General features: G+C 42.5%; 1 protein-coding gene across 2 annotated transcripts; it reads right to left on the bottom strand.

Annotated features, from left to right (window-relative positions):
• Positions 1 to 113: 113 nt before the first annotated feature.
• Positions 114 to 18,577, bottom strand: tk2 (thymidine kinase 2). Of its 2 annotated transcripts, XM_080036988.1 has the most exons (10): positions 18,377 to 18,577; positions 17,467 to 17,504; positions 13,563 to 13,637; positions 13,302 to 13,355; positions 9,539 to 9,628; positions 8,762 to 8,835; positions 6,925 to 7,013; positions 2,715 to 2,794; positions 907 to 987; positions 114 to 792 (listed from the first exon to the last, which is right to left on the bottom strand). In XM_080036988.1, the coding sequence occupies exons 1-10, from the start codon at positions 18,477 to 18,479 to the stop codon at positions 706 to 708; spliced, it is 771 nt and encodes a 256-aa protein (XP_079893114.1). In that variant the 5' UTR covers positions 18,480 to 18,577; the 3' UTR covers positions 114 to 705. The 2 variants fall into 2 exon arrangements, with proteins under 2 accessions (XP_079893114.1, XP_079893115.1); XM_080036989.1 differs by lacking the exon at positions 17,467 to 17,504 and having other exon boundaries at positions 18,377 to 18,542.
• Between the last annotated feature and the right edge of the window lie 1,297 nt (positions 18,578 to 19,874).

Raw genomic sequence — 19,874 nt, 5'->3', positions numbered from 1 at the left:
GACCCTTTAAATACTGGAATCAAGAATTAAACACCTCCTACTGTTTAGTTCCCGTTTTTAAAAAAACAATCAACTCAAAGTTAGGTTTATATTATTTAATTATGAATGTTGCAACACAATGTCAAAGAAAGAACATGTGGAAAATAGAAACAATTCAACAAACAACAAGGTCCCACAATCAATGAAATCCCTCTGCAGGGATTATACACAGTGTGAATAGCAGCCTGAGACGCTCTAAGAGAAGTCTGGCCAACTGATGATGCTCAGTGGAATATTGGAACAAACTGTGGATGAGTTATCAAATGGATAAAATCACAATGTTTAGTAAACTTTAAACCTTCTACGAGGAACTTTAAAATGTTTATCAAACAGTCTTTATTTTACGGGCCCCACTTTCTCCCAGGAACTTAACAAGACCATTTACGGCAGGCAGACCGGAACGTTTTTTTTTTTTTGCTTCACCGTGGTCATATTACAATTATTAATCTGACATATTCACATATAAATATATTACCTCATAGCCATGCATCCTGACGTCTCTCTTTCACTTGCTTCCTGAATAAATATCAAAGATCTTTGGGATCTTGTGGTATAAAAACACTACTGCTTTTATCCAAAGAGGGGCGCTACAATCACCAAACACTCAAAGTAACCTCATAGCTCCTTTAAGAGAGTGCAACAGATGAGTTGCAGATGGACCGTGTGTCAGCGGTGGGTAGCTGTCAGGATCTTGTCACGGTTTACTTCATACTGGTGCAGCATCTCCTGGAGGTCTTGGTCGGCGGGAATGACCTATGCGAGGGCACGCACACACACACACACATTAGACATTTCTTCGAAATAATAAGAATAAGAATTACAGGTGTTACTTACAAATGCATAGACTTGAGGATTTGAGTCACTCACCAGAACCGGAGCAGGAAGAGAAGCGGAGGTCTGCTTGATGAGCCAGTCCTCATACAGCTGGTGGATGGACTCCAGATACTCCTAGTGCACACACACACACACACACACACACACACACACACACACACACACACACACACACACACACACACACACACACACACACACACACACACACACACACACACACACACACACACACACACACACACACACACACACACACACACACACACACACACACACACACACACACACACACACGATTGAGGTCACATAAGAAATGACACATTGTTGCCCATTTCCAAAGCAGTTAATCAATCAGTTCTCTAGAAGCCCTCCCTTAAAGCAGATCAGAATCAGAATCAAATTTATTTGTCATTGCACCGTTACCGAGCAACGAAATTACATTCCAGTTCACACTCCACCAAGAAACATACAAGACAATGACAATAACATGGGTGGACAGGAGAGAGTGTAACTGTAGGGTCAGCAATATTTCGCGCCCCTATTTCTTAGAAGGAAAAGGAGAACAACAGGGGAAGATAGGTCAAAAAAATGCAAATCTCGAACTACGTTCCTTATGGGAGCGCAGTGCGTGATCAGTGAAAAACCACCTTAGCACAAATAAGCAACATGATAAACACCACAAACAATAAGACTCGTAGACATTGCACATTAAAGGAACGGGTTAGGGCTTTATGGGAAGGTAGGTGTCACAGCCCAGGCACCAGGGGGCGTACGCAGCCGGCAGGCGCCCCGCCCGCAGCTTCCGGTCCGCAACGAGGGAGGGAGAGGGGGTCGGATTCAAGAGGGCTTGATTAGTCAGGGGTACTGTGTGCTATGTGTTTACGTGTGTGTGTGTGTGTGTGTGTGTGTGTTCCATGAAGCTATCTCTGTCCAGACGTAGTGGGAGTCTACAGGCGCCAGGTGTTATGAGACATCCGTGGAGACGACCTCGGGGCCCGGTCACAGATAGAGTTCACAGGAGAAGTAGGTGATGGGAGGGTGGGGGGTAGAGCGTCTCTCCACGTAAACATCCCGGAGAGAGAAGAGATAGCACCGCGCCAAGGACGGTGTAGGGAGCCGAATCGAGAGATTGTGATTTGTTTTGGTTGAGACTAGGCGCTGGAATGAAGCCTGTCTTACAGTCACTGGTTTCCGTCTAATAATCCGAAATCCAGTGGCCTTTTCCAAGTGCCTACGGCCGGTTAATGGCAGCCATGATCAAATCCACTTTCCGAATAAGTCCAGGAATCACTTCCAGCTTGCGATTCACCTCGCTTATCACTTGAGTCTGTGCATTAACGGCCCGGCACAAACCCTCAAAGACGGGCAGCTTCTCAATGGCCTGATGTGCTGCCAACGCCTTATTACCGTTGCGGTAAATCAGGAATCCGCCAACTCCAAACAGCAGGAAACCTGATACCAGAAGCCCAATGATGTAGATGTCTTCGGCGTCCTCAATGGAGAGTATTGCTAGACACATCTGGTTCCAGCCACTCCACCCGTCCCAGGTGTATCCAACAGTAAAGGTTCCATCCGGACAGGAGGCTTCTCCTTTGCCCCCTTTTCTCGTCGAGAAAATTTGGTCAATTGCAGAAAGACCCCAGCTGATCAGATCCATAATTTAGGTTTTTCGGAGGAATATGCAGAGAGACACTCGGAGATTAGACAGAGACAGCACAAGACAGGAGAGAGCAGAGCAGGAAAGATAAGGGTTTCGGGAGGGAACAGAGTATGCGACTGCCCTCGTTGAAGTGCAGAGAAGAAGCTGATGGACAGTAACAGTGTGTGTTTCCTCTCACCAGTGGAATGACTTTCTCCTCCTCTCTGCACCTCTGCTTCAGCCTCTCATGGCAGGTGTGAGGACACGTCTGCAGGTACACTGTGGCCAGAGGAGAGAAAAACAGTCAGCAACATGGAAGCTTCATTCTCTCCCCTCTCCCCCCTCAGCCACATCAGAAAGCTGAATCTCCCCCCTCCTTTCTGCCTTTCTACACTCTGGAATAACTGTCTTTGCACTATTACTAGCATTATTACTCTAGTATTAATATTATTACTACCACCAATACAAGCCATACGGACTGAAATTGCTGCTATTTATCTATTTATGAATGACTTTCTTTTTGCACTATACTGAATACATTCTACAGAACTTTTTGCTGCCGTTATTGACTGCCTTTTTGCCACAATTACTTATTTATTAATACAGAAACTAGTTACTGACTCCTATATTTTATATGTCATTGTCTATCTCGTCTATTTGTAGCGTTGAAAAATGTCTCGTATATTTGTTGTTTGTGCCTGTGCACTTTTATCTGTTCTCCGCGGGATAGTGGGAAACGTTTTCTTTCCCTTCCATGTCTTGTACATGTGAAGTGTTGACAATAAAGCTGACTTTGACGTTGATTAACCTAACATGGGTTACACACATTCAAATGACACACACAGGCAATTGGTTGTGATTCCATGGCCGACTGTTTCTTCATGTGAAATCTGGGTAGGCATGCAGATGTGGCCAATCACGTCTACTACAGCACAATAGACCAACCTTAAAGAGCACCTATTATGCTTTTTCAACTTTTATGACCTATAAACGTTGTTATAATGATTTATAGTCATGTTTAACCATACTAAAGTGTCAAATAATGACTTACATGCATTTAGACGTATTCCCTGCTGACCGTCTGGGGTGGCTGTGCAGAGCGCTAAACACTAGGAACGCCAGTCGCGATTAACTTCTTCAAATTTCCGGGATTCATCTACAGAGCGGCTCTGCCCTGAGAATCAAAGATCAGGTTTGTCTTGTTCCGCCAGAGCCTCAGTCACCTAGCCTGGCACCGCCCGCCTACATACTTCCGCTCAATTTTCATTTCCCTTCAGTACTCAGTCTGGGCCTGCGGTATATTCTTAGGGTGTATTCACACTGGGAAGGTCCGCTAGTTCACTTGCTTTGGTCCAGACCAAATAGAGTTTAGATTTTTTTCTTTTGGTGTGGTCCACTTTCATATTGCCCCTTTTGCAAGTGAACCAGCATTACGAAGTAAAACCACACGTGATCTGAGGTCATTCATTCATTGGACAGACATTCTGGGGTGGAGAGAAGCAGGAAGCACGAAGTGAAAACTGCGAAATATATAACTGATACGATATGGGGTTAAAAATAATAAATACATAAATAAATAGGCCTACATCTAGCCTATAAATAAAATAAAAAAACATAAAATTATTGTTGTTTCATATGGTTATAATATGTAGGCCTGTGTCAATGATGTGGCTTGTAGCCTACGATGTGAAACATAACATGTACTGTATTTTTGCTGCTGGACGCGCGGATCGCGAGGAATGGGCTCATGCTGACACACAGCTGATAGCCGTGTGTCAGCTGGGTGTGAGTTCGGCGCAGCTCAGCTCCAAACTGACACGGGGATAGTATTGACGGTACCGTAACATGGGAAGCAAACTAAAAACACGCACTTCATACAAAGCGCAGCGTGAACCTGTTGGCACTGTGCGGGAGACGGTCCCCTCTCCTTCATCTGATCACTGAACACATCAACATGTTTACGCGTCCTGTCTATCAAATGTAATAGGCTATATTTGCTCGGGGCTCCCGGTCAAACCACAACTAATCTTCCCAACAACGGCAACACTTTCCCATAATGTGAAGCTGACGGTGATTTATTCAGACCTGCAAACTCATAGGAGGTAAAAAAGGTGACAAACACCCGTCCCTTCTAGGGGGGTCGGGTGTTTTTCGCTGTCCAAACGATTGGCTATTGTTAAATATCATTCACACAACCAGAGTTCTCCACTATTGCCTCCAATGTCCAGCTGGGTGAAAATAATAGCCAGCTGAGATCCTGACCCTCCTAGGGGGGTCCGGGGGTATGCCCCCCCGGGAGATTTTTTTTAAACTTTTTAAAGTGAAATGCATGAATCTGGTGCACTTTGAGAGGGAAATTAAGAGGCTAAATCTGAGGAATTTTGTGTGAACAAATAATTTGGAGACACTGGGTCGGATGAATTAGAAGCTTCTTGGATTTTCCATTAAAACATTCATTTAAAATAAAATATTATGCAGGGTCCTCTGGGTTGGGCTTGGTGCTCTTTTTCTTTTATGGGACATATTTCTCTGTAATATAATGAATACATTTAAATGCAGTGAGAGGAATGAAGCAGAAGAACTCTGTTGTCCAGCTATCTTTTTTTCCACAGACGAGGCTGAAATAGGTTATACAGTGCATGGGCATCTGAGCCCCATTTCCAAATGTTTTTAAATAAACTCAGTACACACTGGACGTGAACGTGACGTGATCAGTTAAACTTGGATTACCTCCCAGATGAACTGATTAAATTATTGGGCTATTAACTTGGCTATCTAGATCAAAACATTGTATTAATTTTTTGTATGATATAATAATATGATGTTAATATCAAACACACAAAATAAAAAATAAAAATAAATTGTGGGGGGGGGGGGGGGGCTGTCGGTCGGCTCTGATTGTGAGCGCACTGCAGACACTTCATTTCTGCAATGTGCGCTCATTAAACTGTCAGCTTCACTTAAGAGTCCTGTGTGGGTCAACAGTGCAGTGCAAACTATGCAGCATAAAGTTATAACATTCGTCTACGACCGTGATGTTAAATCACCTTCACACAAAGTCTCCGCCCCAGCAAAGCAGCGAGTCGATCGCTGTGACGGTGAAAATCACCGGGACCCGGGAGACCCAGTGAGCGAGTGAGACGCCGCTCAGAAAAAACTCTGTGGTTTGATGGATGAAATCAGTCGGGGATATCCTGCCCGTTAACTTTGTCTACGGGAACGGCTTCAGCGATCTTTTTCTATGTCTCGAGTCTAACAGAGAGCCATGTCGGCAAACTGACAGCGCGACTAAATAAAAGGACTGTACAGTGAGCTGCGTCCCTCCGTATAGTTTCTGTTTCAGTAGGCTGTTACATTAACCTCTGAAGCATTGACAGTGTTTAATCAAAGCCTCTATTTTTGTATTATCAAAAGGGCTTTGATTGAGACTTTTAGCCAATTCTAAAGTCCGAACACACAGCGGCAGCAGTGATGCTTGTGCCCGATCTTAACGCTGATTGGACAATACTCATGACGTCTACCAAAGATGTTTTATTGCCAAGATAACGATATTCCCTTGTCTCACACTACGGTAACTCGTCCACACAGTCCAGTCTGGGAAGCGCTGGCTGACTTCTCTGGCAGCTGCCGCTACCCCCCCCCCCCCCCCCTCCCAAAAACAAAAACTCTTCGGATCTATACGATTCACGTGGGTCATATATTTTGATTCTAAACGGCGATTTTCGCCGAAAAGCGACGAGTTTGCAGGTATGTTTATTAAAAAATAAAAGGCACAGTGCTTCCTGCAATTGGGTCGGATCGAGTCCGGACAAATTCACACCACAAACTAACTGCAGCAGAGTGCGTATGGAAACGCATCGAGACCACCTCTTCAGCTGGGTCTCGGATCGTTTGTTTGGTCCGCACCCGAGTGCGATTGCTGTATTCACACATGTCTGAAAGATGCGCACCGAAGGCAGAAGTGCATCTGAGTTCGTTTCAACCGAACTAAACACGGCATGTGTGAATACACCCTTAGTTTAGTTTTCTCCGGCCAGATTTTTGCCAGTCCAATCAGCGAACACAGGGAGTGGCTCAGAAGCCAGCGCATAACATAACGTCACAACCAAACATTATGCGATTGGTTGGCAGATCCAGAGTGGCACTGGGCAGATCCAATAGTTATAAACTTCAACAGACACCCGCCTTCAAGTGAGTTAACGTTTGTCAATTGAGAGATTCCAGACCTTCTGTACAAATGAAATGAAGTACGATGGTCTGGCAGAACCAGGCTATCAGTCAACATCAGTATGAATCATCCTCATTAAGGATATCTCTATACACTAAGTTCTTATACTGTCAGTCCATTGTATCCTCACTCATTCAAATACAGACCTGTGTCATCTTTGTATGTATTTGTATATTCTCACCAATCAGATCGACAGGAAGGAAGATGTTAGTTGTGATCCAATCAAACCACTCGCTGAGGACAGCATAGTCCACCTCTGGCATCTTCCCACTGGAAAACAAACAGGATGTCAGCATGCGATAGCAATGTGATAGCATTAACCATCAACTACATCAACACCATCTTCTACATGTGTAATATTTCTCAGTGTATATATGATATATTGTCAATTTCGGGATAAGTGTAGTAAACACACTGTTGCATCAGTATAATTAAGTTTATTTGTGAAATTTTTTTTATCTATTCTGTACAGCCCAGTGCAAGCGTGTGTATGTGTGTGTGTGAGTGCGTGTGTGTGTTTGTGCGTGTGTTTGTGTGCCTTGCGCTACAAAATGATTACAATGTGGTGTCTGCGTACATTGTGATCTTTTTGTGCCACAATGCAATCACCAGACTTTCCAAGTTATCTTACATTCTTTTCTTCTTCTTTTTAAAAAGTGGAATATAAATGCTACTACCTCCGATTATTTTTAAGCTATAGCTTTTTCCTTGCTTATATATATTTATTGTTTTCATATGCACTCTTAGATGTGCCCGTGTCAGATGGGACTACATTTTAAAGGGACACAATGAATTGCCATTTACCCCCCCCCCCCAACACATTCATTTGTGTTGGTTTAGAATGTGTTCTCACTGCTGCTTACTGGCTGCTGAAAATGTCAGGGCCCAGCTAAAGTTCTTGGTTAGAGAATCTGGCCCCAATAAATGTGTAATTGACTAGCCCTGGCCTAGTGTGAGCGTTCTAAGCCTTGGAACCTCCCAGCTCCAAGTGCTAGTGAACACACACTAAAGGCTTGAACTGTCAAAGCAGCAGAGGGGGTTTATCTGTAATTGTATACTGTAAGTTAATGTTATGTATCTCTTCAAATCAAATCTAGCTGTATTCATAGAGCACTGTTCATACACAAAAAGCTAAGACAAAGTGCTTTACATGAAAAAAGAGAAAAAACAGCCCCCCCCCCTTTTCTACAGACCTCCAACCATAACCAACACACAGAGTAGTATTACTGACTAAAAATACATTATAGAAGAAGACCCGAAGGATAAATAAAATAAAATAAAATAAAATAAAATAAAATAAAATAAAATAAAATAAAATAAAATAAAATAAAATAAAATAAAATAAAATAAAATAAAATAAAATAAAATAAAATAAAATAAAATAAAATAAAATAAAATAAAATAAAATAAAATAAAATAAAATAAAATAAAATAAAATAAAATAAAACACCAGTCCAAGTAAAATGATGTGTCAATAAAAGGGAAAGAAAGAGACTAAGACATATAAATAAATATAGCTAAGTAGATCAAGTTCAAATCCAATTAAAAAGCTAGATAAACAAACCTAAAATACATGAACACTTTAAGGTAAAGTAAGCGATATATTTATGTTAATATACGTGTTAAATCGCTCTTTATTCATACAGTGATCACTTATATAGTGTGCGCGCTTCATAACACAGGTCTCTCAGTCACTCGCTCTGCATGTAATCGGCAAATAAACTTTTCTGGTATTCCACAACCTGATATCCAATCAGAAGAGAGAACGCTACAAATGGGCACGTCTCTCTGCCGGTGCACGCGCAGAAAGCGACAGAGGGGTGAATGTTTATGCGCCTACAATGGCTGATGCTTGAATAACGCTGTGTTAATGTGGTGATGTAGGGACGAGGGAGGGGACTGCTATAATTTAAATCAAAAACACTAGATGAAAAGATACATTTTAAAAGGTGGGTCTTGAGTTTGCCTTAAAGATATGAACATTTGGGGCGTGATGCGTGTGCTACAGACAGCAGTACCTTCTGAAAAGATTCTCCACAAAGATGTGCTTGGCACTGAAGATGGACCTCTCCATCATCCTGACAGGAGCCGACTGCAAGACAACCAGACAACCAGACATGTTAGGGACATACAGCTCATTTCCTGAGGAGATCATAGGCTAAATGAGTCTGAAACAATATACAAGTGATACATCTTAAAAAATTAGAATATCAATTTAAATTAAAACTTAATTTTTTCCATAATTCGATTCAAATGGTGAAACGTTCATATATTCTAGATGCATTCTGCACAAAAACTGAAATGAATCTGAAATATTCATACTTTTCAGAAGGTTGACGTTTCTGTATTATTAATCCTTTTTTTTAAAATTGGTTTTATGTAATATTCTAATATTTTGAGATACTGAATTTTTTATTCCATGAGCTGCTAACTGTTATCATCTATATTAAGACAAAAGAAAGGCCTGACATATTTCACTTTGTGGAACAAATCTAGAATTTATGATAGTTTCACTTTTTGAACCAACTTTCTAATGATACTCTTAATCTTTTGAGAGTATATTCACTCCTGTTAAAATCCAACCGTTGTGGGGCGCTCTGGTGGTGTAGTGGATAGAGCGCGTACCATATTGGTTCAGGCCTTCGTTGCAGTGGTCGCGGGTTCAAATCCGACCCGTGGACCTTTACTGCAGGTCATCCCCCCCTCTCTCTCTGTCTCCCCATTTCAACTCTGTACTGTCTAATAAAGCTTGAACATGCCCAAAAATGATCTTTAGAGCCCAGCAGTTGACTCACTATGGCTGACAGATGTCTCTCCAGCATGGTGAGTTGTACAAAGGTCTGCAGGGTGATGCCCCATCGCTCTGGGTCCTGGTACATCAGAGCCTGCAAAAGTCAAAGTCAAAGTCAAAATAATTTCTATAGCACATATAAAAACAACATCAGTTGACCAAAGTGTTGTACAAGATACAATACAAAATAACATATAAGACACATGAGAAAAAAAGTTAGGAGTGTCAAAGTCTCAACTTGTGTTAAAGGCCAATGCAACAAAAGTGAGTCTTCAGCAACGTATTAAACTGTTCAATTTAACAGGGATCCAGGTTCTATTCATTCACACACAGTCATACTGGTGGTGATAGGGCACAGAGGAGTGTGTATGTGTATTAGTGCAGAACAATGGATGCTAAATGTATCGTTGTTGGGAATGTTGAAGTGGCAGTGAACTGAAAGCAGAAAGACATTTACACTGTATATCTAAGTGTTGCTGGAGTGTCACAAGTGGTGACCTCATCACAGTATTCAACAATGTCATCGCATGTTTCATGTTCCCCTGATGTCGAGCAGCCTTTTTTCACAAAACACACATCTGCACATATCGTGCAGCCTTGATGAATATGTTTTGATCCGTGTATAAACGTGCACATATACTGTCCATATCTACTTTGCACTGCAATCTGTCTGATTATTGAGTGGTTCCAACTGTAACAGAGCCTTTGAAAAATGTCTTTATTCAATCTCATAATAATATTTATCATTATCTTTCTTTTATTCCTCAAGGCTGTCCGTAGGGAGCGGGGTGTTTGCTATAGACATGGGTCGATAAGGTATTCTGACTGTATGATAACCTTAAAGGAACACTTCACCCATAGGGAACCGGCGTTCTATCATTATAAAATTGCTATTATAATATAATGAATGAGGTTTTTCTTCCCTCAGTCTTTCCTCAGTCTTCCTTTGGCCCAGCTCTCCTGTTAATCCTAACCCTACATTTTACCATGTGTGATGTCGCACATGGGAAAATGTAGGGTTAGACAGTGAGACCATAAAACACTCTTTCTAGGATGAACTGATTTCTAAAATGTTTGCACATTTATACTACATGGGATCTCAGAGTTCAATACACCTTCATATTTCCACCGGTGAAGTAGGTCTGAAAGCAGAAATACCAGTTTCATGACCAAGCAATACATCAGTATTGTAATGACAGCTCTCACTTGTGTTCTTTTGAACTAAACTTCTGGCTGAACACAATCTTTTTCTTTTTAAACAACACATAGAATATTCTGAACATTAATAGACTTGTATGATAACATGATACAATAATGTACTATGTTATCATTCTAATACCTTAGAACAGTATGAGGGAAAATAATGGCTGGGTTTTAAAACCTGGACTTTTTCAAACCACAGAATACCTTGAGACAGGATACCGCTGTGAGTACCAGATATGCTCGGGTTGCATAATGATGACGCACTTCCTGTACTACGCGAGATCCACTTCTTTCTTACGAATCTATTGCAAACTGCGATCTATTATAATATTATCATTCACAATATAAACATTACAATAAAGATACATGTAGAAAGACAGTACGTGTAGTTTTCGGAAAAAATAGATAAGCTATCGTTGGGAATAGCAAGGGATTGTGGAATACGTAATTATTGTCCCCAAGATCACGCAGCGTTACAAGAGATCTCGCGAGAGCGTTCAATACAGCCCGAACATGAAACTTTTTTCTCTGTTTTATTTAATACAGTAAATACATTTTGGCTTCAGGAAAAGGGAAAACTGTTTTTTTGAAGTTTGTTTGAATATAATTTACAGGAAGTGAGTCATCACTGTGCAACCCGAGCATATCTGGTACTCACACCGGCAATGAGAACAGCACAGTCAGATAGATAGATAGATAGATAGATAGATAGATAGATAGATAGATAGATAGATAGATAGATAGATAGATAGATAGATAGATAGATAGATAGATAGATAGATAGATAGATAGATAGATAGATAGATAGATAGATAGATAGATAGATAGATAGATAGATAGATAGATAGATAGATAGATAGATAGATAGATAGATAGATAGATAGATAGATAGATAGATAGATAGATAGATAGATAGATAGATAGATAGATAGATAGATAGATAGATAGATAGATAGATAGATAGATAGATAGATAGATAGATAGATAGATAGATAGATAGATAGATAGATAGATAGATAGATAGATAGATAGATAGATAGATAGATAGATAGATAGATAGATAGATAGATAGATAGATAGATAGATAGATAGATAGATAGATAGATAGATAGATAGATAGATAGATAGATAGATAGATAGATAGATAGATAGATAGATAGATAGATAGATAGATAGATAGATAGATAGATAGATAGATAGATAGATAGATAGATAGATAGATAGATAGATAGATAGATAGATAGATAGATAGATAGATAGATAGATAGATAGATAGATAGATAGATAGATAGATAGATAGATAGATAGATAGATAGATAGATAGATAGATAGATAGATAGATAGATAGATAGATAGATAGATAGATAGATAGATAGATAGATAGATAGATAGATAGATAGATAGATAGATAGATAGATAGATAGATAGATAGATAGATAGATAGATAGATAGATAGATAGATAGATAGATAGATAGATAGATAGATAGATAGATAGATAGATAGATAGATAGATAGATAGATAGATAGATAGATAGATAGATAGATAGATAGATAGATAGATAGATAGATAGATAGATAGATAGATAGATAGATAGATAGATAGATAGATAGATAGATAGATAGATAGATAGATAGATAGATAGATAGATAGATAGATAGATAGATAGATAGATAGATAGATAGATAGATAGATAGATAGATAGATAGATAGATAGATAGATAGATAGATAGATAGATAGATAGATAGATAGATAGATAGATAGATAGATAGATAGATAGATAGATAGATAGATAGATAGATAGATAGATAGATAGATAGATAGATAGATAGATAGATAGATAGATAGATAGATAGATAGATAGATAGATAGATAGATAGATAGATAGATAGATAGATAGATAGATAGATAGATAGATAGATAGATAGATAGATAGATAGATAGATAGATAGATAGATAGATAGATAGATAGATAGATAGATAGATAGATAGATAGATAGATAGATAGATAGATAGATAGATAGATAGATAGATAGATAGATAGATAGATAGATAGATAGATAGATAGATAGATAGATAGATAGATAGATAGATAGATAGATAGATAGATAGATAGATAGATAGATAGATAGATAGATAGATAGATAGATAGATAGATAGATAGATAGATAGATAGATAGATAGATAGATAGATAGATAGATAGATAGATAGATAGATAGATAGATAGATAGATAGATAGATAGATAGATAGATAGATAGATAGATAGATAGATAGATAGATAGATAGATAGATAGATAGATAGATAGATAGATAGATAGATAGATAGATAGATAGATAGATAGATAGATAGATAGATAGATAGATAGATAGATAGATAGATAGATAGATAGATAGATAGATAGATAGATAGATAGATAGATAGATAGATAGATAGATAGATAGATAGATAGATAGATAGATAGATAGATAGATAGATAGATAGATAGATAGATAGATAGATAGATAGATAGATAGATAGATAGGTAGGTAGGTAGGTAGGTAGGTAGATAGATAGATCAGTACCAGAGGGTTGTGTCCACGGACATTCCTCCACTTAGAGATGGGTTCAGTGAGGACCTGGGGGAGAGAGGGAGGACAGCTGTTACTGCTGCATTCTGCCTGTGCTGCACCACACACACACACACACACACACACACACACACACACACACACACACACACACACACACACACACACACACACACACACACACACACACACACACACACACACACACACACACACACACACACACTAGTGTTAACAGAGTGTACTTTGTCTTACCTCTATATTGCTGGTTTTTGCAAAATACTCCAGACAGGTGGTCTTCCCACTGGCAATGTTCCCCTCAATGCAGATCTGAAAACAGTGGAGAAAGCCATGTGTTAGTTGATGAAGGGAAAGGACAGTACTATGATATGAGCTTGAATATTAGTGTGTGGAGCAGGGGTGTATCAAGACCAAACCGTCACAAATATAGGCCGTACCGTACCGTGCTTCCTGAGGTGAACCGCAGCACGTCATTATGAAATATATGTAAATATCAAATCAATATCAAGATGAATTGAATAGTTTACCTCAATAATGATTAATAAACCACTGTTTTGTTTTTTGGCCCCCAAAGTTCACCGACAAGGTTTGTACTGTAAACATGTTCAACTGTTAACGTTGGGAGATGTGTTTATAATAAAGAGCATATCTTATCTTTGTGATTGAAAACATATTAAGGAAACACACATGAACTATTTATGGTTATTTTATGAATAGTTCAAAATCAAAGTATTTCTCAAAAAAAAGAAAAAAAAACGTATTTCTTGCTAGAAAAACTAAAAACTAGAGAGGAGAGAGTGAAGCCAGCAGTAGAGAGGAGAGAGTGAAGCCAGCAGTAGAGAGGAGAGAGTGAAGCCAGAGGAGAGAGTGAAGCCAGCAGTAGAGAGGAGAGAGTGAAGCCAGAGGAGAGAGTGAAGCCAGCAGTAGAGAGGAGAGAGTGAAGCCAGAGGAGAGAGTGAAGCCAGCAGTAGAGAGGAGAGAGTGAAGCCAGAGGAGAGAGTGAAGCCAGCAGTAGAGAGGAGAGAGTGAAGCCAGAGGAGAGAGTGAAGCCAGCAGTAGAGAGGAGAGAGTGAAGCCAGCAGTAGAGAGGAGAGAGTGAAGCCAGCAGTAGAGAGGAGAGAGTGAAGCCAGCAGTAGAGAGGAGAGAGTGAAGCCAGAGGAGAGAGTGAAGCCAGCAGTAGAGAGGAGAGAGTGAAGCCAGCAGTAGGAGAGGAGAGAGTGAAGCCAGCAGTAGGAGAGAGTGAAGCCAGCAGTAGAGAGGAGAGAGTGAAGCCAGCAGTAGAGAGGAGAGAGTGAAGCCAGCAGTAGAGAGGAGAGAGTGAAGCCAGAGGAGAGAGTGAAGCCAGCAGTAGAGAGGAGAGAGTGAAGCCAGAGGAGAGAGTGAAGCCAGCAGTAGAGAGGAGAGAGTGAAGCCAGCAGTAGAGAGGAGAGAGTGAAGCCAGCAGTAGAGAGGAGAGAGTGAAGCCAGCAGTAGAGAGGAGAGAGTGAAGCCAGCAGTAGGAGAGAGTGAAGCCAGCAGTAGAGAGGAGAGAGTGAAGCCAGCAGTAGAGAGGAGAGAGTGAAGCCAGCAGTAGAGAGGAGAGAGTGAAGCCAGAGGAGAGAGTGAAGCCAGCAGTAGAGAGGAGAGAGTGAAGCCAGAGGAGAGAGTGAAGCCAGCAGTAGAGAGGAGAGAGTGAAGCCAGCAGTAGAGAGGAGAGAGTGAAGCCAGAGGAGAGAGTGAAGCCAGCAGTAGGAGAGAGTGAAGCCAGCAGTAGAGAGGAGAGAGTGAAGCCAGCAGTAGAGAGGAGAGAGTGAAGCCAGCAGTAGAGAGGAGAGAGTGAAGCCAGAGGAGAGAGTGAAGCCAGCAGTAGAGAGGAGAGAGTGAAGCCAGCAGTAGGAGAGGAGAGAGTGAAGCCAGCAGTAGGAGAGAGTGAAGCCAGCAGTAGAGAGGAGAGAGTGAAGCCAGCAGTAGAGAGGAGAGAGTGAAGCCAGCAGTAGAGAGGAGAGAGTGAAGCCAGAGGAGAGAGTGAAGCCAGCAGTAGAGAGGAGAGAGTGAAGCCAGAGGAGAGAGTGAAGCCAGCAGTAGAGAGGAGAGAGTGAAGCCAGCAGTAGAGAGGAGAGAGTGAAGCCAGCAGTAGAGAGGAGAGAGTGAAGCCAGCAGTAGAGAGGAGAGAGTGAAGCCAGCAGTAGGAGAGAGTGAAGCCAGCAGTAGAGAGGAGAGAGTGAAGCCAGCAGTAGAGAGGAGAGAGTGAAGCCAGCAGTAGAGAGGAGAGAGTGAAGCCAGAGGAGAGAGTGAAGCCAGCAGTAGAGAGGAGAGAGTGAAGCCAGAGGAGAGAGTGAAGCCAGCAGTAGAGAGGAGAGAGTGAAGCCAGCAGTAGAGAGGAGAGAGTGAAGCCAGAGGAGAGAGTGAAGCCAGCAGTAGGAGAGAGTGAAGCCAGCAGTAGAGAGGAGAGAGTGAAGCCAGCAGTAGAGAGGAGAGAGTGAAGCCAGCAGTAGGAGAGAGTGAAGCCAGCAGTAGGAGAGAGTGAAGCCAGCAGTAGAGAGGAGATAGTGAAGCCAGAGGAGAGAGTGAAGCCAGCAGTAGAGAGGAGAGAGTGAAGCCAGCAGTAGAGAGGAGAGAGTGAAGCCAGCAGTAGAGAGGAGAGAGTGAAGCCAGCAGTAGAGAGGAGAGAGTGAAGCCAGCAGTAGGAGTGGAGAGAGTGAAGCCAGCAGTAGAGAGGAGAGAGTGAAGCCAGCAGTAGGAGAGAGTGAAGCCAGCAGTAGAGAGGAGAGAGTGAAGCCAGCAGTAGAGAGGAGAGAGTGAAGCCAGCAGTAGAGAGGAGAGAGTGAAGCCAGCAGTAGAGAGGAGAGAGTGAAGCCAGCAGTAGGAGAGGAGAGAGTGAAGCCAGCAGTAGAGAGGAGAGAGTGAAGCCAGCAGTAGAGAGGAGAGAGTGAAGCCAGCAGTAGAGAGGAGAGAGTGAAGCCAGCAGTAGGAGTGGAGAGAGTGAAGCCAGCAGTAGAGAGGAGAGAGTGAAGCCAGCAGTAGAGAGGAGAGAGTGAAGCCAGCAGTAGAGAGGAGAGAGTGAAGCCAGCAGTAGAGAGGAGAGAGTGAAGCCAGCAGTAGAGAGGAGAGAGTGAAGCCAGCAGTAGGAGTGGAGAGAGTGAAGCCAGCAGTAGAGAGGAGAGAGTGAAGCCAGCAGTAGAGAGGAGAGAGTGAAGCCAGCAGTAGAGAGGAGAGAGTGAAGCCAGCAGTAGGAGAGAGTGAAGCCAGCAGTAGTGAGGAGAGAGTGAAGCCAGCAGTAGAGAGGAGAGAGTGAAGCCAGCAGTAGAGAGGAGAGAGTGAAGCCAGCAGTAGAGAGGAGAGAGTGAAGCCAGCAGTAGGAGAGGAGAGAGTGAAGCCAGCAGTAGAGAGGAGAGAGTGAAGCCAGCAGTAGAGAGGAGAGAGTGAAGCCAGCAGTAGGAGAGAGTGAAGCCAGCAGTAGAGAGGAGAGAGTGAAGCCAGCAGTAGAGTGGAGAGTGAAGCCAGCAGTAGAGAGGAGAGAGTGAAGCCAGCAGTAGAGTGGAGAGAGTGAAGCCAGCAGTAGGAGAGAGTGAAGCCAGCAGTAGAGAGGAGAGAGTGAAGCCAGCAGTAGAGAGGAGAGAGTGAAGCCAGCAGTAGGAGAGAGTGAAGCCAGCAGTAGGAGAGGAGAGAGTGAAGCCAGCAGTAGAGAGGAGAGAGTGAAGCCAGCAGTAGAGAGGAGAGAGTGAAGCCAGCAGTAGGAGAGAGTGAAGCCAGCAGTAGAGAGGAGAGAGTGAAGCCAGCAGTAGAGAGGAGAGAGTGAAGCCAGCAGTAGAGAGGAGAGAGTGAAGCCAGAGGAGAGAGTGAAGCCAGCAGTAGAGAGGAGAGAGTGAAGCCAGCAGTAGGAGAGAGTGAAGCCAGCAGTAGAGAGGAGAGAGTGAAGCCAGCAGTAGGAGAGAGTGAAGCCAGCAGTAGAGAGGAGAGAGTGAAGCCAGCAGTAGAGTGGAGAGAGTGAAGCCAGCAGTAGAGAGGAGAGAGTGAAGCCAGCAGTAGAGAGGAGAGAGTGAAGCCAGCAGTAGAGAGGAGAGAGTGAAGCCAGCAGTAGAGAGGAGAGAGTGAAGCCAGCAGTAGAGAGGAGAGAGTGAAGCCAGCAGTAGGAGTGGAGGGAGGAGGAACACTCACCACTGCTTTCTTCTCTTCTCCGGTTCGTACCAGCTTCCCTTAGAAGGAAGACAACATAGTGAGACAAGAAGACTTCACCTCCCACAAGCCCCTGCGCTGGCCTCTCACAGGTCAGCAGGCTGTGAGGTCAGAGGGACAGACAATCTCCATACTTCCCTACTATATACAGTAGTATGCCAGAAAAAGATTTAGGATGTTCCAATACCAATTGCAGTATGCTGAAAATACATAAATGCCCCACTAACTCCAGTAGCATTTTGGAGTATTCGTCTTTATTCTTGACATTTCTCAACAGAATGAAAAAAAATCTTCCTTATCTGATTTTGTTTTCTCTTCTGTGGCCCTAAAACTCTTCTGTACTTTAGTATGTAGTGTAGTAAAAAGACTAAAACTCTTCTGTACTTTAGTATGTAGTGTAGTAAAAAGACTAAAACTCTTCTGTACTTTAGTATGTAGTGTAGTAAAAAGACTAAAACTCTTCTGTACTTTAGTATGTAGTGTAGTAAAAAGACTAAAACTCTTCTGTATTTTAGTATGTAGTGTAGTAAAAAGAAAAAGTATGTGATTTGGAAGGCAGGGACAGACTCCTCCACTAGTCACTGTCATCCCATGTCCAATTAGCCGCATTACAGAGACACATCAACAGGGACAATCCTGACAGACTGCATGTGTATGGATTGAGCTGCATGCTGACATAGTGGAGATGTGTGAAACTGAAACCAGCACACACACTGTAAACTATAGCATGGACTTCACACCGAGTAGGAGGCTGCATTGCTGACTGGATGCAGTTGGTCTCAAAGAGTCTAGATGTGTGGGTTCATGTGTAAATACGCTAGGTTGACTTCAGACACGGCTGATCATCATCATCAGTGCAGTGTAAGCCCAGTATAAAGACGGCTCCACTGACCTGGAGCAGCGCTGCGTGCTCCGCTCTGCATCCTGACAGGTAGGCCGACACATGCAGCCACACAGCGGGACAACAGGGCCGCACGATGCCCTGCTGACCACATCTCAGCCCGGTCTCAACACACACACTGATCCGCTGATAAGCTCGCTGGTAGTAAACACCGTCATAAGCATAACACAGGAAGAAGTTAGACTACTCGTGTTTCTTCTTCTGCTTCTGTTCCTCCTCTCCGGCTCATGGCAGATCGCTGACCGTCATAGGAGCATACCGCCACCTACTGTACCGGAGAGTGTAACACCAGTTAGGCCTACATTCTGTAAAAAGTATATATTTTACATATGTATAGGCTTATACAAAGACAACCTACCTTTAAGCTTACTGTGAGAGTTGGAATACTAGCCTACATGGAATGAGTTTACAATGGCATGTTTGACCAAAGTTAACATTATTAAAAACCATAATAAAGATTCTTTATTATGTCTGAGTAAAACACAGACGGGTCTTTCAGTCAGTCTGCCTATCAACGGCAGCAGCATGTTCAGTCCAGAGGGGGGCGGTAACGTCTGGTAAAGCCGTGTTCACTGTGTAGAGGAAGAGAGCCGCTCTATCTCTCTCTCTCTCACACACACACACACACAGGCTGTGTCTTGATTCAGGGGTTGCGGTCTTGGAACCGGCCTCGTAGGCTGCATTTGAAGACCGATTGCGTCATAGCGGCGCGCAAAGGCTGTCCCATTTGCAAGGCTCCTTGCAAGGCTCCTCATATGCGGTCGTGAAATGCAGCCTTCGTTTCACGGTTTTGAAGCAGTTTTGAAGGCTGCATCAGATGTATCCTTCGTGGCCCAACATATCCCAAGATTCATTGCGTTTTTTTCAGAGATGGCATAAAATAAAATAAAAAATAACAAAACAGCAACGTGTTGCTCCATCTTCTTAACTTTTATCTTCCTTTCTTTTTTTCTTGTACTTTTTTTTCTTTTCGTCTGGTAGGCAACTTCTTTTTCTTTTTTCCTCCGTTGACAGAGCTGTCTCCGTTGGCAGCAATCAGGGTTGCTAGGCAGCACAGGAGCGGCGAGTCGTCACGCAAGGTAACGGCTTGTTACGCAAACCGGAAATACTCGTAAACGGAGACCTGCGGAGACCGTCTCGTTTAACAAGGCTCGTTGGCCTTAAAACCGGCCTTAAAATCGGCCTTCATAGGCTATAGCCTTCATAGACCGCGAGACTGCGTCCTACCAAGTCTGTGGCTGTGTCTTGATTCAGGGGTTGCGGTCTTGGAACCGGCCTCGTAGGCTGCATTTGAAGACCGATTGCGTCATAGCGGCGCGCAAAGGCTGTCCCATTTGCAAGGCTCCTTGCAAGGCTCCTCATATGCGGTCGTGAAATGCAGCCTTCGTTTCACGGTTTTGAAGCAGTTTTGAAGGCTGCATCAGATGTATCCTTCGTGGCCCAACATATCCCAAGATTCATTGCGTTTTTTTCAGAGATTGCATAAAAT

The sequence above is a fragment of the Ammodytes marinus genome (assembly GCF_949987685.1).
Source record: "Ammodytes marinus genome assembly, chromosome: 11".
NCBI lineage: Eukaryota > Metazoa > Chordata > Actinopteri > Uranoscopiformes > Ammodytidae > Ammodytes > Ammodytes marinus.
Note: the sequence above shows the minus strand (reverse complement) of the source record. Positions and strands in the feature narration are given on the sequence as shown.